Source organism: Vespula vulgaris, chromosome 5 (genome assembly GCF_905475345.1).
Source record: "Vespula vulgaris chromosome 5, iyVesVulg1.1, whole genome shotgun sequence".
Lineage (NCBI taxonomy): Eukaryota > Metazoa > Arthropoda > Insecta > Hymenoptera > Vespidae > Vespula > Vespula vulgaris.
The window spans coordinates 4,239,078-4,262,500 of NC_066590.1; the positions used below are offsets into that span (position 1 = coordinate 4,239,078).

Below are 23,423 nucleotides of genomic sequence, written 5' to 3' on the forward strand. Positions count from 1 at the left end.
TTCAACGTTTATTATTTTCATGCAATTAAAAATTATTTTAATAGTTGAAGTTAATATGAAATTAATAATACACGCGTTCGCTTAAGAGTATTATAAGTTTTTTCGTAAACCTAATTAAGATTTTATCGTACGATGAACGTATGCATTTCCGTTTTAATTTATTCTATAAATATTTTAATGTGGACAATATAACTTGCAAAATGTATCGTTGCATTTCCGAATGGAACTTCGAATGGAAAGTAGAAGGAAGGATCAACCAGTACGGATACGACCACTAATAAAATATCGTTTATTCTGATACATCCGAGTGTTATATACCTGTCATGTTGTCAAAAATAAAAAAAAAACAGAAAAGACAGGACGATCTTCTTTTTTTTTCGTTGCGGATACTCACATTTGTAAAAAAAAAAAATATTGTAATTTAAGTATTGGAAACGAAAAAGCTTCCTTGGTTAAAAGTGTTAACTTTAAATTCGTTCTGAAAAAAGGCCTCGTTTAATTGCAAGGTGCCAATTGACATTTAGAACGTCGTTGCAATTTTTTCGGACAAGGTCGACCACCGTTTTGAGGTTCGTGCTGTGAAGGATCAAAGAAAATAGAGAGCAATGTTTTTCTATTAATTATCCGATACTATTCTATTATATGTTATACCTTGATAGTACGATAACTAACGACCCGTCCTGTGCCACAAGTGACACTGCACTGTGACCAAGGTGACCAATTGGAAACCTCACAATCGACAGGTGTCAAATTCGTTGAATTGGCTGGTATTTGAATTTGTGCCGCGGCTTGAATTGGATTTTCGCCAGCTAGGATAGATCGTACCTGAAATAAGATCGAGCTCGTTGATTACTCTGTTATAACTATTCATCGGTAATCTTAACTTTCTTTTTCAAAAAGATCTACTTACGACATTGCAAGCGAGATTGCATTCTTCGGAGGTAAGAAAATTATTCCTGTTACCTCGGCAACCGCCATAACCGAAGGGAACGCACATTAATTTGCGAGGTTCGAATGCCCATCTTTGGAAATATCCTCTACAGGGACCAACGTCGACTTCCTCCATACATACCACTTGAAAATATCATATAATTACGATCTTACATCATTAAAATTCATTCTTTTCTTTACATGTATAATTTCTTTACCTTTTGCCGTAGCCATGTCGAAGGTACAATCAGATTGTATAAGACAATGTCTTTGTTGAAGCAATTCGATACGAGAAGAACACTTTTCTTGCATCGTTGGATCTACTAATAACAATCTCGTTCTTAATTTTACACCTTTGCCACAAGAAGCACTGCATGGTGACCAATCCGACCAATCTGTAACCTACAAAGGATTAACGTAAGTATTAATTAAATAGAATATTAAGAACAATTTCAAAAAGTAAGAAATACGAACTTTGCAAATAGGATCGACAGTTTCCGCGACGAGACACGGAGGTTCCATACATTTTTCCTTTTCTACTAGAGAAACGAGAGGACAGTTCTTACGACCCATTTGATCCTTGAACCGTCTGGTTCTCATTTTGAGGCCAATGCCACACGTGGACGAGCATTCTGACCATTCGCTCCAATCGGTGGTCTTGCAGATAGTATCATTTGGTACCAACAAGGTATCGTTATCTTCCTCTTCTTCGCCTCTACGAGGTTAAAATTACCGGGAAGTGATTATATATTAATCATTAGGTGAATCTTATCTATCAGAGAAGATTTCTTAAAGGAAATACACCTACGGACATTCCGGTATATCGGCGACGCACATCTCCTTGAAAACGAGTTGTCTGTTGCAGTTAAACATCCTTGCCTTTTCTGGCATTCTGTATTCTCTCGTACGCATTCTCAGACCTTTGCCACAGCTCACGGAACAGGAAGACCATGCTGAGTAATCCGTCGTTTGACATTCGGCTTGTTAAAGAATACGAAATAAATAATCGTCATTATCTTGAAGAGAATATTAATCATTATTGGGAACAAACGTATGACAATGATATTGATATCGTACGTTTAGAAGTATCCTCGGTGTTCTCAGCGACCTCTAATTCTTGTACTTGTCGCTGAAGTATTTCCTCGTCGCAACCACGTTGAATAATTTTCTCTCTGTCGAGATACAATCTGGCTAACGGAAGCATAGGTCTACCAGTTGGATCGTAGAACGGTGATCTAGGATCTTCTGGATAGGAGGTCGTGATTGGTTTCATCTTTTCTCTTGGCTTCGTCTCTGAATTTGGTGACATGTAAGAGATGCCATTATCTGTGCCAGCATCCCAAGGATAAAGATCGATGATCATACTCTTTGTCCAGGTACAATCTTTCTGGCAAAGATTTAATTTACTAACACCCACTACCCAATCGGGCGATGGACCAAACATAGAAGCTATTGAGAGAAGAGGATGTTTCCTGTCTACCCTGGTAATAATAAATAAACAAATTTTCTAAAAAATATAACTCGATAAAATGTACGAATAAAAATATCGATATAATAATCCCCTTGCCTAAAATTCGCACTGGTGTTAGTATTTACATTAGGATGCCAAAGACCAGCAGCCTTGATAAGAGTTCTCAATTTACTGGCTTGAGCTCTCAGTTCAGCTTCTACACCAGACGCTGATCCCCATTCGGCGAGTTGCCTAAAACCATCTGTGGCGATATGATCTCTGCCCCAGAAAGAAAATTCTGGTTCGTGGGACGCCCCGATTAAGTCACTGAAGTGCGTCAACCATGCCGAAAATGGAAAATCTTTAGGATGTGTCTTGTTGGACCAGATACCTTCAAAGGTCAGCTTCGAATATAAATAAATATATATATATATATATTTATAATTTATATTGTTATAATTATATACATATATATATATATATATATATATATATATATATATATATTATAATCATATATTTATAAAGTAAAAATATACTTGTGTCAAGGAAGACATTTAACATTTATTTGATCAATAAAAAATATTTTATTTATTTTATTAGATCCGAATGAAATGGAAAATATTATACTTCGCATGTAATTTTATTAACAATTAATAATTCTTACTCACCGAGTATTTAGCTTCGTCGCAAGCACAACATTTATCTTCGCTTAATTGTTCAACTTCCGTAGGATTCATCTCGCAGAAGGTCTTTGTCAGACCTTCATCCTCGGCGTACCATCTCACGTTATTCTCCAAGATCATAGAAGTAAAGACGACACAGCCTGATCCAGTAGGTGGTGCTTTCCACATAACTTGGATCTGTTCCAAGGGCAAAAAGTTTAACCGTCTTACTCTAGAGAAAAAACTGGAGAACGATTGGCAAGAAGCCAATATAAGTTTAACGACCTTATCCTTCTAATCTTCTTCAGCTTGGAAAAAAAAATTTTTCATATGAAAAACTTAAGATTAAATCTTAATAACCTCGGATTTTGGATAATCCGTAGCTTCGGAAATAGTATTGATGCAATCCTCGTTGAAGGTAGTCAAAGAATCTGGGAATAATTGAAAGTAACCAACGCGAATAGTGGGATTGTTCGGTGCGTGCTGAGAATGTACGGAAAGAGTGAAACGTGTGAATTGTTGAAGGCGTTCGTGCGTTCTTGACCCTGAAATCATATGTAATAGCAAAACCAAAACGTTTCATTCGAACGAGAAATTATTTTTATGAAAAAAAAAAGAAAAAAGAAAAAAAATCAAGCAATCGTATCGTATACCTTGTAGACTAATGGTATAAACGGCATCTGGTATATACTTATCAGAAGTCCCACTGATAAGTATTCTGTATCCACCATCTCCGGGTGTTCTCCCAGCGGAAGTTTGTCCCGTCGTTGGTCTCATTGGACATCCTGCCAGAGTCATGGCAGCGAAAGACGCCACCAATATTAAGAATAACATTTTCGTATCTCCTTGCTGACTCGAGGTCAACTGAAAATTACAACGTCTTGGAATAAAAGTTTACGAGAGAGATTGAATACTTCTGGGTATATCTTGTACATGTATCTACGTCTATGTGTTTGTGTTGGTTCGTTATCATACTCGAGGGCAAGAACTCTGAAAGAATTTTACGACGAGCGGAGGCGAGTGTCTTTTTCCATTTCTTAGCTCATAATAGGATGCACTCCGACTCGATTCATCCGATTATGCGTGCATCTGGGAACTAGGTCGGGATTCCAACAGTCAGAGTCTTGTCAGAGAGACTTTCTGAGATCGGCTACTCTCAACACACGTAGGTGTAGGTTTCTAGAACGCTGGAAAGCGAGATACGGATGGACGAAGAGAAAGAGAGAGGGAGAAAGAGAGAGAGAAAGAGAGAAATAGTCGCAGACGGATAGACCGAAGATAGAAAGGGGAAGATAGAAAGAGAGAGAGAGAGAGAGAGAGAGAGAGAGAGAGAGGGAAAGAGAGATAAGACACGATATCGTGATCCGGAAATTGCAGTATTTCACTCGTGATGCCCATGAATGCTTTTTACGAGTTTATGAGAGTGATCTCACGAATTAATGAAAAATTCATAATGACTTAAACGTACCATGTAAATGAATTAATTAATGAAAGGAAAATAATTAGCTATTTGATCAGTCGTTGAAAGACGAACGTACGATATTCTTTGCAATGTTTATTATTAACATGCATATGCACTTTGTAAACTATCGATATTCCTACTATCTTTGTTATGTCTTATCTATACCTGCACGTAATAGTTTCTATGTTATCCAGAAAATACTTTCCACGATCCACGAGGAAACTATAGACAGCTACGTCTCCTTTTCGCGATGCGTTTGCCCGAAGCGACATATCTAGTTAATTATATCCGTAGAAAGAAGAACGTATAAGCGTGTCTCGTTATCTCACCCTCGTTTCCTCGACTTTTTCTATCTAAGCCTTGTAAGTAATCGAAATTGTAAATTCGCTTTCTTCTTCGGTTTCACTTCGGTCGCTTTTCCATCTCGAGAAAATGAAAATTCTTTGAATTTCACGGAATCCTGAGATGTGCCTCGTTCGAATATAGTTTGTTAATAATGACGATTATGAGAAACGTGATTGAAGGTGTTAGTTGTTCGACGGTATATCGTAAATTAAACGAATCGAAAATTATCTAGATATATCGTTTTTATTAAAAAGTAACAAACATCGAGACAAACTTACGAAAGACAATAGTTCTCTGACAAAGTTCTAGACGTAGGTATCACCGGTGTCAAGCTCGAATCAACGGTATCTCTGGAAACGCGAGTTCTTTTATGGTACTTGTCCTTTCACGAGTTAACACTTCTATCGCTTCGGGGTGTTTCGCCCCCGGCCAAATTCAAAACGGGTAACGGTCTGACCAAAACGATTACGCAAGTAGTTATGTGTCTCAAGTTGGCGTGGAAACTCAAAAACGATGTCGGTCGAAATATTTCTTTTCGGCAAAAAAAAAAAGTGAAAACAAAGAAAGATAAAAGAAGAGAAAGATAAGCATCCATTCGAATTTTATTAATTTATTCGTTTATTTCTTTTATGTTTTTTTTTTCTCTTTCTTTTTCTTTTTTATCATCATCTTTGAGCCTGCAAACTAAACTACTTAAATTTATTTAATCGTCGGAATTTTTAATATTTCAAATTCCTAACGCCGATAGAAATTGTTTAAAACGTTCGAATCTTCGTAAAGCCTACGCCACTGCGAAACGAGAGACTCACTGATCGATCGCAGGTATGATTTCTTGTAAGAGACATACTATATACGCGTACGTACCTTTCAGACTGAACTCGCGACGAGTACACTACCAGACGAGTTCGTTTAAGCGAAACGAGAGAAGGATGGTTCACGACTAAACGGAATGACTCTAACTGGATACAGGGCTATCGCAGATCTGGAAAGTCAGCGCTCTCAGTTCAAAAAATCTCCGTCGTCCGATACTTTCCCGCGTTCGAAAATCATCAACATGATTGTTGATAATTTTTTTTTATTCCGTACGATTAATTATTGTTCGATGAAAATAAAAATGATAGGGCTATACGATTATGAAAGAACAATTACGCTCGTTGTATTTTTACGTATGACAAGCTTCTTGAAAAATTTTATACTTATTATAATTGATGAAATTTAATGAATAAGATATAATTTCTTTTCGAAAAAGAAAAAAAAAAGGAATAAAATTAATGCGAAAATTATATCGATTCGAAATAAAAAAATTTGAATTTATCGATTACACTGAATTATAACTAACGCATAAACAAGAGATTTTGCTTATGGTGCGATCTAAGAGCATTATCGACTCTTAGGGTCAGTTTTAGGTCGCGATATCTTACTCGAAGCGGAATCATCGTTCGAGAAGATAATACGAAATTGTATATGATATATCATATCCAAGAGTATGCCTTAACAAACTGTCTTTTAAAATTATTCTTCGTTGAATATTTTGCAATTCACAAAATTGATTGCGTTATTCTTGATAAATCGGAATAAATAATGATTCGTTAATTATCATATTCAATATTTGCTAATTTATCAATTCAGTATGATCAATAAAATTGTGATAGATACGACAAAATTAAAGATCTTATGATATTTCACAAAAAAAAAAGAACATTTCAAAATTGTTATAAAAAATATTTTTTCGAATCTAATGTAGAAACATAAGAGTATGAACATATCAAATTCGATTGAAACGACGACAATTTTCATCGAGGTGTCGTTTGATGTTTAAAATTTCGCGCCACGGTCGTGCGAGAGCGTCGAAACGCAGACGCGAGATTATCGACGACCGGCGCGTTCGAGTGTCGGCCGAAGTACTTCGCTCATTAAATTCTCGCTCAACGTAGAAGTTACGTCGCGCTTTCTTTACGATCGCTCTCTATATTCTGAAATATTTCTGGAATAATTGTGACATGTTTTCGACGAATCGTGTAAAATATAAAAAAAGAAATACATTGTCGAATTGACCGTGCGTGTTACTAAAATAAGAGAAGAGGATAGAAAGAGAGAGAGAGAAAGAGAGAGTGAAAGAAAAAGAAAAAATAAATAAAAAATTGAGAGAGAAAAAGAGAGAGAGAGAGAGAGATAGAAAGAGAAAGAAAGAGAGAGAGATGTCAACATTTTTTTTATGACAAATTGAACAAAGTGGATATGTTCTTTGGCTGGTGTTCGAGTTCGACTAAAGGAAACGAAACATTACGATTGGTCGGACGGCTGATGCTCGAGACGTATCGTGTCGTTCGTTTTCCCCTAGACAAAGATACATGAGAATATAAAGAGAGAGAGAGAGAGAGAGAGAGAGAGAAGGGAGTCAGCGCAACGAGTCATCGTGTTGACAGGTAATAGAAGGGGAAAATTAACGTAGTGGAAAGAATCGTGGGACGACGAACAACGACAACGAAGACGCTAGTACGGCTAGTGAAAAATAAAAATCAAGAAGAAAAAGAAGAAGAAGAAGAAGAAGGAAGAAGAAGAAGGAGAAGAAGAAACGACGACGACAAAATACAAGGAGAAGGAGAACGTAGAAGGCCATGGCGAGTTTGGCGGGCAGCTCGTCATCCGGCCTGGCCAGACCGCCGACGATGCTGGAGCAGCTCCTCGAGGAAATCAATTTCCAGAGGACAAAGGAGCTCCGGCAAATGCTCAAAGACGGTTAGTATATTATCTATATACGTATCTATGTATATATGCATAATATATATAATATATATATATGTATATACAGCTATATATATATTGTATAATATATATATTTATACACACACATATATATATAATTTATTATGTATATGTTGTGTATATAATATGTAATATATAATATATAATATATATATATATATATATGTATGTACAAATATAAGTTTACACCTATTATTTCTTTATTCTTCGAACTCTAAATAATTTTGTTGACCTTCTATCTGTCTATCTTTCTCTTTTTAAACTGACGTTCTCGATAATGCTCGTATTCGTTCATCAAACATTTGTCACTATTTTTCTCGATATCATTATTATTTAATTTCATAACTCAGCGAGTGCTAAAAAAAACAAAATAAAGAAAGGTAAAAAGGAAGTTAAAATTGTTCGTAGATTAATATATCACAAATTTTCACGGTTAATTACGTATTTCCTGGTAAACATTCATTAATCTGTCGTGGTCAAGCCGGCTTTATATAGGTTCTGTTTAATCTTATCAAGATCGAGGCTATGTCTACAAGATCTTTGATACGTATAACTATGACTTCGTATTGTTACGTATCTGTCTTTTGTATTTATTAGATAAATGCACGCTATCTGTCGGTTAATCTACAATTATAATAATCGCGACTACTTCGCGTATATAATTCATTGGTCGACATAATTTATCTTTTTTTCTCATTGAATTTAGTTTCTCCTTATTTTTTCTTTTTGTTACATTTTTCATCATCTTTACAAGAATAAATATATCGAATATTTATTCATTCATTTATTTATTTATTTATAATACACGTAAATATATGCATATATTTCACGTTTCTATGGTAAAATAAAGTTAAATCGATTATTTTCTACTCTTGTCTTTTCCCTCCTTGATATTCGTATATACGCAACTATTCTTTCGCACAAAGGGGAAGATCAGGAGAGCCCTTTAAAGGACTCGCATGGCACGTGTACTTTAACGATGAGAATAAAGAAACGCGCTAATCCCTTTTATCGATCGTTGTCTAACCATTGTACTTACATCCATTATCTTTCTTCTTTCTTTTTTGAATATTTTACAAGAATATTTACTAGATAAAAAAAAAAAAAAGACAGACAAATAATTCCTATGTCAATTTGCAGAAATACAAGTACTACTATAAGGACTTCGTTCCTTTGTTCGATTTTTTTTTCCTTTTATTTTATTTTTTTTTTGTTTAGACTCCGGTTTCGTCGTACTTCAAGGTATGACCTACTGGACCGATCTGTTCGTTCGTCATTTCCTATTCCAAGCGGAACATACGATAGACGGTGACGATTTGCTCTTCTTCGTTCGTAAGAAGCACGTTAAAACCTCTTCGAGATATTTACCAAAGTTTGAAACCGAGGTCGATGTCTTTCGCAAGGACAGCAAGAAACTGCCGATTGGTGATCCTGATATCGATTGGGAAGAAACCGTGTACCTGAATCTAGTCGTGCATCAATTCGATTACACTCTAACTTTAGCGATATGCACAAGGACAAGTCCGAAGGAATTGCAAGTAAGAATTTTGAATGTGAACATAGATTTGGGGGGAAAGAAAAAAAGAAAAGGAAGAAATGAACAATTACGAATCTCTCTTTGTTCTCTCTCTCTCTCTCTATTTATATCTATACCTATCTTTATCACAATCTCCATTAATTTTTATTTTACTTATTAGGTTTTACGAAGACATTCGCAGAAAGTATACGCAAGTCCGAGCCGTCGACGAATGGATGCTAAAGGTGATCTCGAGGAGATGACGTACCCGCATATTTGCTTCATGGTAGACAATTTCGACGAAGTCTTCTGTGATATTTTAGTAAGAGATGGGGAAATGGTCTGTGTTGAATTGGTAGCTTCCGATAGGGACGGTGCCGTCCAGGGTGTAATCTTTTTAGGTTCGATCAGATACGATGCCTTGAAGAAAGTATACGACGCTAGGGTAAACTATGATATTATACGAAATAAAAATCCAAATATAATGATTCGAAACGATTAAATATATTTTACAGACGATGAACATATATTATGAATTTCAGTCGAGTCTCAGCACAAAAATGGCGCAGCGCATGACCTTCGGTCTTTTCTCAGGCGCAACCTCTCAACGAATAGAATTCGTTCGTATGAAGGGACCACGTGGTATGTAAACGAGCAAACGGAATATCGTCTTCTTAGGACATGCACTTTGCATACTATTATTAACTCGTCGAGTACCCATAGAAATTTATCAAGAATCGGCTCGTTTGACTTTACGAACGGCACATTAAAAAGTTTGTAAAAATAGTAAACCAATATTTAACAAGTGTGTTATTATCGATAGCAATATCCTTTATTTCATCGTTAGCAAACTAAAAAAAGAATGTATACGATATGCAATTATTTCCCTGTGACAATATAAATTATATATATATTCGTCTCGACAAAGGAAAAAAGAAAAACAAATTATGAAAGAAAAGGCAAGCGTTGTCGAATTTGATTTTCCTTTTTTTTTTTTCTTTCCTTTTTCTTGAGCCAAGTTTGACATTGCACTATAAACATTATTATAACGCATTCAAATGAGCAACGGCAGAACGATTCGTAGGAAAAGGACATGCTGAAATGGCAGTAACAAAGCCAAAAGGATCAGGAGCTGAGACGCCAACTTCTGAGCCAGGATATTGTGCAACCGATGCTTTATGGGATGCCGATTGGGATGACGCAGAAGAGCTCTTCATGTATCGTCATCAACGTAGACTCTCCGATCCGAGTGCGAATCTAAACAATTTTGTTCGTGGTGGTTGGAGAACAAAACCCGACACTGCTGCGATGAAAGCTAGATCGGAGAACGAAGGACTGGATTCTATGGCAAATGGCCTAAGCGAGATCGAGGCTGGCGACGTTCGAGACGGTAATTAACGATGCTAATTGTCCTCTTTTCTCTCTCTCTCTCTCTCTCTCTCTCTCTCTCTCTTCTCCACTCTCTTTCTCTCTTTCTATAATATCTTTCCGTGCCTGTTATTCTCGCGTTTGCATTCTTGAATTCGTTTCTTGAATTCTTTTTTTTTTTTCTTGTTTTTTTCTTTAAACAAAAATCACAAAGATTCCCGTTTCGATATATAATTAATGCACATTTGACGCATGATCTTTCTTTATTCCTTTATTACAAGACGGGATTAAATAAAAAGATTAGTTAAATAATTCGTAATTGTATTTTAACCGAAACGAATGAAGCATGTTTCTTTCCAGTGCCAGTCCTCATAGAATCTCTGTCTCTGCGATGTCTACGATAGTAAACGGGCTTATATTTATCGAAAATGCTATACAAAGTAGGTACGTCGAATTTGTCGATCGCAAAGGTTCGGAGATTCTTGTCAAACTAGTTGCACTCTTTGACTGCTTGCTGTTTACCTCTATCTTTCCTTTCCGGCCTAATTCCCAAGCACTTTTTTTTTAACGCTCGTACCGAGCCGTTAAAAAAGTTCCATCAATATTGATATATCCACGTGACGTGTGAAATAGATGAATATAAGTATTAGATATGTCAAATGTTAATTAGAATAAAAAGAAAGAAAAGAGAAAAAGAAAAGAAAAGCAAGAGAGATATGGAAAGATGATGAAGGATATAGGAAACAGAAGGTCTATCACCACCAACACCATCTCGCTCGATGAACGAGAGAAACGTAAAGTCGAAAAAAAGGACGATGAAAGAGTGAAATATCCGTATGAAAAAAGATATTACAAAAAATTAAGAAAAAAAAAAAGAAAAGAAAAAAAACGAAGCAAAAGTAAATAAATAAATTTAAAAAAAGGGACACGCAAAGAGATAAAGATAAACGAGTACAAAGGAAAGAAGTGACCATGTACGTTGGAGAAATGTACGTGCCTGGAGAAAGAAAAAAAAAAATGTGTGTGTTGTGTTTTTTGAGTGCGTATGAGTGCGTATGGTTGCGTGTGTGCGTCTTTTTAATATTTGGCCAGTCGCCGATGTATGCCGTGTGGCTGTTTGCTTTGTAGCCGATGGCGAGGAATGCGTCTGGGGTGGGTGCGGGGGCTCGCCAGGAGTTCGCCGAAGTTCTCGATCCCGTAGTCACCGGCGTAGATCACCGTTGCGGATTCCGGCTCGTCAGCAACGACAGCGCGCTGCACAAAAGCAACGAAACTCGCGCGAACGGAAGTCTTCCGATAAGGAGAAGAATTCGCCGGGTAGCAAAGATAGCAACAACTATCGCGAGCAACACGGTGAGCGGGCGTTCGGTTCATTCGCGTTTGATCCGATCGTCGCGTCTCGTCCGTTCGTTTTAATCTCGGCGATGCCTCTCTATATCTGTTTTTTGCCTATCTATCTGTCTACCTTAATTTATATCTTTTTTATTATTTCTTTTCTTATTTCGTTCACTCGGAGCGTGCGACAAATGGAAGAACGGACGAGACGTCCGATCGTCGTACGATAATTCTCTTTCTCTCTCTCTCTATCTATTTATCTATTTATCTATTTATCTCTCTCTCTCTCTCTCTCTCTCTCTCCTTCTCTCTATCTTTTTCTTTTATTTATTATCTCTTTCTCTCTTGATTTATCTTTTGATTTCTCTCTATCCGTTTGAATAACACCGCGCTATATCGCGCTAGGCCTGCAGAACCATCATCACCATCATCAGAGTCATCAGCTGAATCATCATCATCATCACATCGAGGTTGGTAGCGAGATCCTCGTGCCGAGCGGAGATCGACTGACGGACGACAACGTCCGACAGAAGCTAGATTCTGGCGCGATATTGGTACACGGAAAGGAAGAGTTACCGTTGACCTACAACAAAGCCGATAACAACAAAAAGAGACGACCGTATAGCACCGGTCAGCTTGGACACGAGAAACTCAATGGCCTTGACACCGAGGACGAACGTCGACGGCTCAGCGACGACGAGCTTTTACGTGTTCGACGGGTTCAAGGTCGTCGACGTTTGAGATCAGCCGGCTCCGATCACGAGGACTACTCGACCAGAAATAGGAACAACGAATTCGATTCTAGCAATGACGAGGACAACCGACGTGGCTCGAGACAACGATGTCAGCGACATGAGGAATACCAGGAGGAGGAAGATGAGACCGGCAAAGACAAAAACGCGAACGCACGCGGTAACCTCAACCCGCACAACAAGCAGAGTGCTACCCTACCACGAAGACGAAGAAGACGAGCCCTTTCTGGAAGCTTTGCTGGCAATCCTCTGCCCCCTCATCGCGTCACACCCGACGGCACGGCCATCTACTACTGGTGCGAGCTCCCACGCCGCCCCGGCTCACAGGGTAAATTCTTCTTCCACCCCTAACCTACCCCTTTTTAACCCTGACTCCATAACCATTCTATTCCAATTACATCACCTACGGAACATTTACATGATTCTCTTTCTCTTTCTCTTTCTCTTTCTCTTTCTGTCATTATCTCTGTCTCTGTCTCTGTCTCTATCTCTATCTCTCTCTCTCTCTCTCTCTTTTGATCGGTCATACACTTCTTCTTTATCTTATTGTTATTATTATTACTATTGTTGTTATTGTTATTATTATCATTTTTATTTTTATTTTTATTTGTATTTTTTTCTTTTATTTCTCATACATTTTTCACTTCTCTTATCTTCCGCTTCCTCATAATCATCGTACGTGGCACGCATAAAACAGACCAAGGAAGATTGGGAATAGATTGATGAGACCGTGAACTTCAAATGCGTCTCCTATCTCGTGATTGACGCGAAATGATGTTGGTGATGGGATCCTTCGAGTAGCTGCAACGCGATGCCGTTGCGATAGTTACGATTTTATCAAACGAGTGACGAAAGAAATTTAAATTTAGCGTATACGTAATCGTTCGTCCTTATCCTTTTCTCTATATCTTTTTCTCTTTCTCTCTTTCTCTTTCTTTCTCTTTCTCTCTCTCTCTCTCTCTCTCTCTCTCTTTCTCTTTGTCTTTTTCTTTTCTTTATCTCTTTATGTCTATCTACTTCATTTCATATATCATAGGTTCAACTCAAACCCCCTTATTTTTTCTCGTACACTCGTACAATTCGATTTCGACCCTTTCTTATCGCACTGTCCCCCCATAATCGTCCCTTCGATCGAAATAATTGCGCAAAACAAAAAGAAACAGAACAAGAATAAATAAATGAATGAATATATAATGAAAAACGAAAAAAGAAAATACGTACACACGCATTCATACGCGACAAACATCACCGAATGACTACTCATCGACACAACTCATCACTCGTAAAAAGAAAATAAAAAAAAAAAAAATAAAAAAACAAATATAAATTAAAAACAAAAAAATGAAAAGGATGATCATTAGTTCGCGTCGAATGACGAGTCTTTTTTTGATAACAGAACTGGACGATGGCGCGTATAATCCTCTTTGGACGATGCGAGGATTCACCCAGACCTTTCATTTTTGGAAGGAGACCAGACGAGCTCAATCCGTGCCTCTCAACGCGTTTCTCACCTATATCACGTTGCCCTGGTGGAGCATAGCAAAAGGTATTTGCTATACTATTTTTGTATGCAAAATTACAAGATCTAGTTAAAATTCATGTATGTATATGGATGTGTATGTGTGTGTATATATGTATATATTCTTGCTTATTCTTTTCTTTTATCAGATATACTGGACCATCGAGAAGGACCCATCCTGACATTCTAAAGGAAAGATAAAAAAGAAAAAGAAAAAAAAAAAAAGAAAGAAAAGAAAATACACGGAACAAACAGTGCATTTTCCATTCTTTGACGGATCTTGATTTTTTTTTTACTTTGTACGTATCTCGACGAAAATTGAATTTCTCCAGGAAGAATTCGAGAAGATGTATAAATTATTAAGTAATAAACGAATTACAATTTATTATCTCTTTCTCTCTCTCTCTTTTTATTTCTGTTTCTCTCTTTCTCTCCTTCTTCTCGTACAAATTAACTCAGTCAAATGATTTCATTTCTTTTCCGGTTACTATCCGGATTTTGATAATTTCTATCTTAAACCGCAAACGGATTTCAAACGTAGTATATAAAGGATCCGTAGTATATAAAGATCCTAAATAACGAATTTGAATATTATATTAAGCAAATAGTACTTGAAAGTGTATTTCCTTCGTACTAATTTTAAAATATGAAAGTATCCAAATTAAGTGTATACACGTTGATCACCAATCTTTTTTGGCTCGTCGATGGAAGATATAATTTTTTGGAATACGATAACGGACAGCGAGAAGAGATAGTGGGTAAATGAATAGATATAAGAATTGTTATAATTATTAAGAGAAACATACAGATATATTTAAAAAATGGAGAGAAAAGAAAAAGAAAAGAGAAAGCAAAAATATACTTACTTATCGCTACAGGTTGCAGAAATGTAAAACAGACAGTTCATAATGTAATGAAAGAAGTTAAGTGTATGCCGAGAACGACTTTGATGAAACTCGTCCTGAACAATGAATATACTTATTATCCTGACGTGATACCATTGAAAAGATGTCACGGTCACTGTCGTCATCTAACTTGTTTACCGATCCAAACCCAAATGACATCTATTGCTCTTCAACGTTCTCATATAAATTCGTCAACGATATCCTGTGTTACGGTCGAGGTCGAAGAACACACGCAGTGCAAGTAAGTTTTTGACAAAATAATTGTTGTCCGATCAAATAGACCGATTTTTTTTCATTTTTTGCACGTCGATTTACGTGCACGATCGCGAGTATAATAAATGATAGTTTAATAAAATAATAAAGTTATAATTTTGTCGGAAATTTGATAAAATTTTATGTCGACTCTCGTTCAGTTTTTCGAAACCACTATAAGGAAAGGAAACCAAAAAAAAAAAAAAAGAAAAGAATATACGAATGCAAACCACAAAATTTCCTTTTAGATGTGCTTGCGAAGTTATGAGTTATCATTGCAATAGCAATCAGAGATACGTGAAGAGAGATTGCGAGTGTAAGTGTATAAATGATAAAGAAAAAGAGGAATGTATGATGAAGTCGAACATGATTTGGGACCCTGAAAATTGCAAATGTATGTGCAATAAAATGGAAGAGCCATGTTCTACTGGTCTGAAATGGATCCGCGAAGAGTGCGCGTAAGTGTTTCACGAGTTTTTTTAATAAAATAGAAAATTGAAAATTTTATATGTCGTAATAATGAAATTTTTATATTTTCTTAGTTGTGGACAAATCATAATGTACGGAAAGAATTGAACAACGACGATAACGTGAGAATCAATATGACTTACCTTCGATCTAATATTCAATGAAAGTGCCAATGAAATATATATAATATATACAAATCGTACTTACATTAATGATCAACGAGCTAGGAAAAAAGAAAAAAAAAAAAAAAGAGAGAAAGAAAAAAAAGTAAAAGAAGTTTTATTTTTCAGGCCGCTGCAGTAGTAGTCGTATCGATATAATCCCCGAAATTAGTCCAAGTATGATCCCACAATTTTGGATCAGCTTTTTTGTTCCATGGCAAATTGCTTGGAGGAATTGCCGTAGCATTAAATTTTTTCACTTCTTCCTGTAATTTCTTCAATATCGTGGGTAGTCTGCGAATAATCACGCGTTAATTAAATCACGATCAAATAAGTAAATATTATCGAATAATTATTTTCACTTGATCTACTCACTCTTGAGCCAGATTATTATCCTCGCAAGGATCTTGATGAACGTTGAAAAGGCATGGTGCTTCTAATGGTTTGCATGCGGGTAAAGAGTCGTTTTTAGGTGGGCACTTGATGAGCGAACTATCTCGAAGTTCATGGATTTTCTCTGGCGTTAGAGAGAGACCTAAACTGGTTATTGCACGACCTGCCATGCCACCAATTACTGCACCAATGTTATACACCCACTCTCTTCCGGATGGACCATACCATCCGTCCCATGCGCCATTATAAGTAGAACCTTGTAAATGAACGACCTTCTCTTACGATCTCATAACATAAAACTGTTTTAGCTCGCTCACGATCGAACTAGTAATTACAAAAGATCATAGATCAAACAGATGATGTAATGACTTTAAATTGTATGTTTGCTGATTTCATTATACTTGATTCATAAATTTACCTTTTAATGAATTTGAATTCTGTTTATATATATATATATATGCAACACGAACTTATCTCTCTAAAAAGTTTTATTTTTACGAAACATTTGTTCGACTATAAATTCCAGTTTTCACAATTTTACCTTGCATCAGTTTCCAATCGCCAACGGTGATAGCGGATACTCGAAAAATGTCATCGATATTATGTAAAATCGTTCTACGCGGTGATTCTTTGTCATCGCGCAATGCTTCCCACAAATTTATGCCGTCTATGTTCGTCAAATTGGAGGTATCACTTCCAGCAATAGATAAAAGGGTCGGTAACCAATCGGTGATGTGAATCATTTGTCTGCTAACACGGCCAGGACGATTTAAATGGGATGACCACAACAAACCGGTACCTCTAACACCTCCTAGAAACACGATGAACGTACTAAACCTATTGGCTTTAAAAAAAAATCGCAAACAAAATGAACATTCAACCTTCCCAAAGTGTGTTTTTAACACCTCTCAAGGGCCAATTCGAAGCTGCATTCAAATTAAATCCAGCAGCTGGGCCTCCGTTGTCCGTAGAAAAAATAATCACGCTGTTCTTTAACAGGTCTTTTTCGTATAGAGCTTTAACTACCTGTCCTACCGACTGATCGAGTTTAGTTAACATACCTAAATAAAAAAGAAAACCATTGATCGACATTTAAACTCGATCTATGTATTCACAAAATCGAAATAGAACATATATACGTAAGAACATTGAATACCAGCGAATCGTCTACGATTGTAGTCGGCAATCGAGGTATGTCTGGCAACCTCAAAATCAGGTGCCGGCAAAGGATTGTAAGGATTCCCGGAATGAACAGCAGCATGAGCTATATATAGAAACAACGGTTGAGTGGCATTGTGATTCTCTATCAGTTGCACGGCCTCCTGCGTGAAGACGTCAGTTGAATATTGACCATGTAACTCCCACGCTGTCTTCAGATCACGTCTCATGTCTAAACCCCAGTAAGGCTGCATAAAGCACAATGAACATATTATTCCTCCGTTGATTTAATTCGACCGTATACACATACTTTACGATTATACTACTCACTTCCTCGACGGCAGTATGGTCGAAGTAATCATGATGGCCCGACCAGTATCCAACGTGACTATTAAAGCCACGATAGGTCGGTGTATATTCTTTCTTATAAAATCCTAAATGCCATTTACCAACTATGTGCGTACTATAACCGAGATCTTGAAGATACTCCGGTAGAATTTTCTCGTTGAGAGGAAGTCCTCTTGGTTCGGCTCCTTTAAGAACCTAAATATCAAACAACGACGAATTTGATCGAATCGTTCGAATAACGAATAAATTCGATTAATACTCACACCATGTTGCATTCCAATATGTATTGGATATTTGCCGGTCATCAAAGCACTTCTGGAAGGCGTACAGATCGGAGTTACGTAATATTTATCTAGTAATAATCCTGAATACGCAAGAGCATCGATATTCGGCGTTGGTATTTGTCCTGAGCCATGAAATCCAACGTCGTTCCATCCCTAAAAAAAAAAAGAGAGAGAGAACAATAATATTTCGTCAGCGTAGAAAAAGAAACGAAAATTATTTGGGCAAAAAATCCATCGATTTAGGCTCACCAGATCGTCGGCTAAAATAAAAATAATGTTCGGTCTATTAGTCGAAGTCACGTGACTAACGAGACTCGCGAAGATCAGGAAAACGAATGAGAAACACTGTCCGATTACTCTTAAACGAGTCATCTTCATTGACGTCTACTCGTTGCTTACTCGTTGTCATATAAGAAATGCAGAGAACCGGTTTCGAACTCAAAGAATATGTGATTTCAGGGGCTCCTGGTTAAGTTAGAGAGGAACACGAACGAAACACTGGTCCTCGGATCGAGCGCTGATTCTAAACTGTCTTGCTTCAGACAAGCTTTTTCTAGACGTGAACATACTAAACTCTCCCACCTCCTCAACGTACTGTTGCTGCTACTACTACTACTACTACTGCTGGTTCTTTATTACTATTATATTATTACTGTTACTACTACTACTACTAATTCTCTGTTACAATTATATTACTACTACTACTACTGCTTCTTTATTACTATTATATTATTACTGCTACTATTACTACTAAATCTCTATTACAATTATATTACTACTATTACTGTCACTACTACTACTACTACTGCTACTAATTTTCTATCATTATTATATTGTTACTACTATTGCTATTACTATCACTGTTACTATTTTATTACATCTTCCTGTTATTTTTTAATTTTTTCTTTTTATTTTCTTATTTACAGATATCAATAAAATCCTCTTGAGTTTTGGTACAAAGTCTTTTATATTCAACATGGACAATATAAATGTCACAATGTCGCTACTTCTTAAAGAAATTCTATTTTATTTACTTATCCACGATGTTTTATTGTTATCTTGCAGAAGTAAAAAATCGAATTATCAATTCCAGAAATTATTAAACTATCTGCAACATTTGTTCCTAAATTAACATAACAATATCTAACAGTAATAGTAATGATGGTAATAATATAAGATAAGATTAGATAAGACCGAAATTTTTGAAATGAATGTTACCATCAATTACGACTAATAGTTAGACATTTCTTTATTCCATAATAGAGTATTACATTATTACATTATCTCTTCATCATAATGGATAGTAGCGTAAAAGCGAGCGTAAATGCGTTTAGAATCTGATCGTTATCTTTTACGCTATAGAAATAATAAAAAAAAAAAGGGAAAAAGAAAATAAAAAAAATTGTACAATTTCGTAGTTGACAGAAAAAGCCATTTGATCGGCGTCGTTTGTCTGGTAAATTAAATGTCACGTCACTTTTATACCAAACGTTCACTCGCGTTCGTCGCTTTTTTAAATCATTCGTCCATCTACAAACAAGTTAGTCGCAAATTCGTTTGTTTATTAGCCACGAGTTACGAGTGAAATTTTTTAAATTGTCACTCTTTATTTAAAATTACTTTTCGACGAATATATATAAATTAACAAAAAAATGTATATAAAATAAAAAAGTGAATTCTTTGACATGTAAACATTTGAAAAAAATGTGTATATATATATATATATATATATATATATATATATATATATATATAGAAAATAGAATAAAGTGTGTGTAAACGTTTTGAAAAAACTTCTTAATTAAAAATGATGAATGAAAAATATCTAATACTCATTATTCATTTGTAAACTTCATTCCATAATAAAGTTTAATTTTTTAATCGGTGTTACTAGACAGTTCATTCTTTATACGCAATGTAATACTATTAGAAATGTTGTACTCGTTACTAGTTGTTGCAACTTCGCAACTCTCGTGCATCGAATTAATCTCTATTATCAGCTCTTAACCTTTATTTAAATGGAGTAACGGAAGAACTGAGGTCAATGAATTTATCACGTACGTCACAGAAGAAAATAACGAGATAACATTCGCGAAATGAAAAATAAATAATTTAGTTTGCTATATTTTCTTTATTACAGCCAGTAAATATTTCATTTTTATACTCATTTTTGTACATCTCACACATCGTTTATAAACAGGAAAAAGAGAAAGAGATAGACAAAGAGAAGAAAGTAGAATATAAAAGAGCAGGCAAATAAGGCAATATTTTTATAAACATATATATATATATATACACATAAGACAACCGAGTAACACTGTCCTCTAAGCTTCGTCATGGTTTTTGTTTTTTTTATCAGCACCAACAGGTTCACGTAACCTGAAACAATAAAGGATGTCACAGATGATGATAGATCTAGTTCGTGAAAAAAACAAAAAAAGAAAAGAAAAAGAAAAAACAAAAGTAAAAAAGAACAAAAAAAAAAGAAAAAGAAAGAGCACACACGTTCATGAAATAAAAGCACACGATGCCACGGATCTCGGATCTAGACCATCATCGGGTGACTCCACAAAAGATAACAGCCATACTATTTCTTTGGTCTATCGATCGTTTAAGCATTTAATCGTAAAGTAACGATAGGTGTCCTGACAGCAGGAGACAGGGTGCAATAATAAATTAGATAGCTAAGTGAAAAGGTGGTAAGTACTTTCGTGACTAACAAAAACTGTCATTTTCTAGGACAACGTCGTGACGATATAGACGATGAAAGATCCCTCGATCTGTTTTATTTCAAACATAAAGTTCTTAGTCTCTAGTTAAAAATCGGACGTCCTCAGCTTTCTTTTATTGACGGATCGTCGTCGTATGTGAATGTTTATCGTCGAATATGACAAATTTATTATTGCATTCTCTACTTTTGAATATTGCCGGCAACGTCGTTATGCCTGGTGGAAATTCGAGTTACGAGAAGACGATCGACGCTACGGTAATTATCTAATACGATATATTTTCATCGAAGAAATGAAATTTCTAATTTAATCCAATCCGTTATCTTTCATTTTCAGTTAAATATTTTAATGTCCTGTGCGTTAAAAAATGATTCAAACTTTCTATTCGCCGGCGAATACGCAGAGATCTTAATTAATCATCGCCATTTTTTCGGACAGACCGCAATAGCTCTGGTGGCAGAATCAAAAAACTCGACTTTCGATTCGTTCACTTTGACCCAGCATTCGTTTCTTATTTACAAACAAACGTATCACGAGTTCGTACGATTTCTTTACAAACTTCGTCTATTTGTCGTGATAACTTCCTCCCAACCGATTCTTAAATTGACTTTGAAAAGAATAAAGGAAACTACGTGGGCTAATAGCAATGGATATTATATTCTAATAGATAGGAAGACCGCGGAACGTGGTTGCGGTAACGCTAAATCGTATCTTTGGACAGCTTGGCAATTCGATCTTCTACGTTCGATCTTTATTTGCTTCGATCCTATCGAAGGTGTCGTACTTTATTCTTACGATCCTTACACGGGTGAACCATCGAAGAATTGGAAGGAGGTGAAAAGAATTTCTGGACGTAATGGACATCCTTGGCTTTTACTTCAAAAGAGATATGACAAAGGTAAGCTCCTTGAAGACTTTCCATTATCTTCTCTGATATTATAAAACCTATATATTATTGAAACCTATTTTATTATTTTTTTCAAATCAGCAATTTGTCCATTCAAAGAAATTAACAGAATCAATACATTTCATGGTTACGAAGTAAGATTGTGCGCGATACAAGTACCACCATTTCTATACATACAGAATAATCTGACTGGATTGAAAAGATTTAAAGGGGATGACAGCATTATCGTACAAACGATTCTTAAGAAGCTTAACACTACTATAAACATTACGGTAAAGGATCTTATGTTGGGTGGTATCGATAAATATGGAGGTATGACCGGCTTGTTAGAAGAAGTTACGAATGGTCTTTGCGATATAGCAATGAATTCCAAGAGCTTCACCATGACGTGGCATCTGAGGTATTTCATTGTCATTGTATAAGATTGTTTTCAAGTATTTACAAGATTACATCTTTTATAATTGTCGCAAAGTTAAGATAATGATAAAACTCGATAATTTAATAGTTACAGCTATCCACACGACGAATCTGGTTTATGCGTTATGTCTCAAACGAAAGAAGAAGTTTCGGAGTTACGAAAATTAATGAACCTTTTGGCGACACCCTTCATGTTAGGCATGATGATAATCTACACGGTTACTCTTCTGATCATGACGAAATTAGATGGATTCTTTGAAGCCTTTTTAAATGTAGAACGTTTGTTATTATGCGTCGCCATATTACGTCCACCTAAAATAAATTCTTATAGAATTTATATCTGTATGATATTTATACTCTCGTTATCTGCAAATGCTGTTTTTCAAAGTCATTGGTATTCTTTACTAACGATGCCCCAATTCTATTCGAACATTGACACTTACGATGATCTCAAGGTATATACATTTTTTGTTAATTTAATTATTTCAAACTTTTATGCGTTATATTTAATTATAATTGAAAAATGTATCTATTTTTTTCATATAGGATTCTAAACATGACATATATGGAACCATAAGTTTCAAAGGTTTGGTCGGTGAAGAGTTGGAGTCTCGTTTTCATGAAACCTCTTACTTCGATTGCCTTCAGATAGTTAAAAATACGAGTAACGCGGTATGGATATCGGAATGTCTTAACATACATTTCAGATTAATAAACGAAACGAATTTGTACATTTCGAAAAATAAAGTAAGAGAATTCGTGTCATCGTTCATTGCCAGAGAAAATTGGCCGATCTTCAGAACGTTCAATAGGAATTTGCAAAGATTAGTAGAATCTGGTCTGATCGCTATGTGGAAAAAACATACTCTCGCGTATTTGCAACGAAATATGCAATTGAAAATAATGAACGCGACTGGATACAAAGTTCTTAAGTTTAAACATCTTGATTTTAGTTTTTACATACTTGCAATAGGCAATGCTTGTGCCATTATAGTTTTCTTCATGGAATTGATGGTCCATCGATATCGCGAAAATATGAGAAAGATCATTAAAAAGAATCGTTTGTTGAAATTAAATTAAATCGTGCAAACTGTTTTAAACGAATTAAAATCGCGTCGATATACGTATTAAAATTTTAATTATAAGCTTTAACTTGATGTTTCAAATTAATTTTTTTTTTTTAAATGTTATCGATTATTTCCCGTAAAATATTGATCTCTCAAAATAGTAAATGTAATACGTATGTATTGTACCAGTGAAATAATCGATTGAATAAATTTTCTTTCTTCTACA

The 23,423-nt window shown here is 35.7% G+C and overlaps 5 protein-coding genes across 10 annotated transcripts; 3 read left to right on the top strand and 2 right to left on the bottom strand.

Moving 5' to 3' along the window:
* Nucleotides 1–266: 266 nt before the first annotated feature.
* Nucleotides 267–5,850, bottom strand: LOC127064285 (spondin-1). The gene is made up of 12 exons (XM_050995136.1): nt 5,717–5,850; nt 3,699–3,909; nt 3,406–3,590; nt 3,052–3,243; nt 2,498–2,784; nt 2,008–2,411; nt 1,739–1,910; nt 1,405–1,645; nt 1,149–1,332; nt 911–1,074; nt 652–825; nt 267–576 (listed from the first exon to the last, which is right to left on the bottom strand). Exons 2-12 carry the CDS (start codon nt 3,877–3,879, stop codon nt 496–498), a joined length of 2,265 nt encoding a protein of 754 aa, XP_050851093.1. The 5' UTR covers nt 3,880–3,909; nt 5,717–5,850; the 3' UTR covers nt 267–495.
* Nucleotides 5,851–6,746: 896 nt separating this feature from the next.
* On the top strand, nt 6,747–14,493 carry LOC127063668 (uncharacterized protein KIAA0930 homolog). Of its 4 annotated transcripts, XM_050993679.1 has the most exons (9): nt 6,749–7,591; nt 8,837–9,156; nt 9,316–9,579; nt 9,677–9,776; nt 10,219–10,524; nt 11,631–11,855; nt 12,243–12,917; nt 13,986–14,135; nt 14,258–14,493. In XM_050993679.1, the coding sequence occupies exons 1-9, from the start codon at nt 7,471–7,473 to the stop codon at nt 14,296–14,298; spliced, it is 2,202 nt and encodes a 733-aa protein (XP_050849636.1). In that variant the 5' UTR covers nt 6,749–7,470; the 3' UTR covers nt 14,299–14,493. The 4 variants fall into 4 exon arrangements, with proteins under 4 accessions (XP_050849640.1, XP_050849638.1, XP_050849636.1 ...); XM_050993681.1 differs by lacking the exon at nt 11,631–11,855 and having other exon boundaries at nt 6,748–7,591; XM_050993682.1 differs by lacking the exons at nt 11,631–11,855; nt 12,243–12,917.
* A 130-nt stretch (nt 14,494–14,623) lies between these two features.
* LOC127063674 (balbiani ring protein 3-like) lies at nt 14,624–16,163 on the top strand. Of its 3 annotated transcripts, XM_050993696.1 has the most exons (5): nt 14,624–14,866; nt 14,987–15,254; nt 15,514–15,723; nt 15,808–15,855; nt 16,024–16,163. In XM_050993696.1, exons 1-4 carry the CDS (start codon nt 14,755–14,757, stop codon nt 15,839–15,841), a joined length of 624 nt encoding a protein of 207 aa, XP_050849653.1. In that variant the 5' UTR covers nt 14,624–14,754; the 3' UTR covers nt 15,842–15,855; nt 16,024–16,163. The 3 variants fall into 3 exon arrangements, with proteins under 3 accessions (XP_050849653.1, XP_050849652.1, XP_050849654.1); XM_050993695.1 differs by lacking the exon at nt 16,024–16,163 and having other exon boundaries at nt 15,808–15,956; XM_050993697.1 differs by lacking the exon at nt 16,024–16,163 and having other exon boundaries at nt 14,751–14,862; nt 15,808–15,956.
* On the bottom strand, nt 15,995–18,471 carry LOC127063670 (arylsulfatase B). Its single transcript, XM_050993685.1, has 8 exons — nt 18,327–18,471; nt 18,057–18,230; nt 17,776–17,988; nt 17,444–17,693; nt 17,169–17,348; nt 16,829–17,098; nt 16,270–16,543; nt 15,995–16,188 (listed from the first exon to the last, which is right to left on the bottom strand). Exons 1-8 carry the CDS (start codon nt 18,453–18,455, stop codon nt 16,020–16,022), a joined length of 1,659 nt encoding a protein of 552 aa, XP_050849642.1. The 5' UTR covers nt 18,456–18,471; the 3' UTR covers nt 15,995–16,019.
* A 91-nt stretch (nt 18,472–18,562) lies between these two features.
* On the top strand, nt 18,563–23,423 carry LOC127063669 (uncharacterized). Its single transcript, XM_050993684.1, has 6 exons — nt 18,563–18,704; nt 20,817–21,063; nt 21,143–21,704; nt 21,795–22,113; nt 22,219–22,585; nt 22,677–23,423. Exons 2-6 carry the CDS (start codon nt 20,965–20,967, stop codon nt 23,208–23,210), a joined length of 1,881 nt encoding a protein of 626 aa, XP_050849641.1. The 5' UTR covers nt 18,563–18,704; nt 20,817–20,964; the 3' UTR covers nt 23,211–23,423.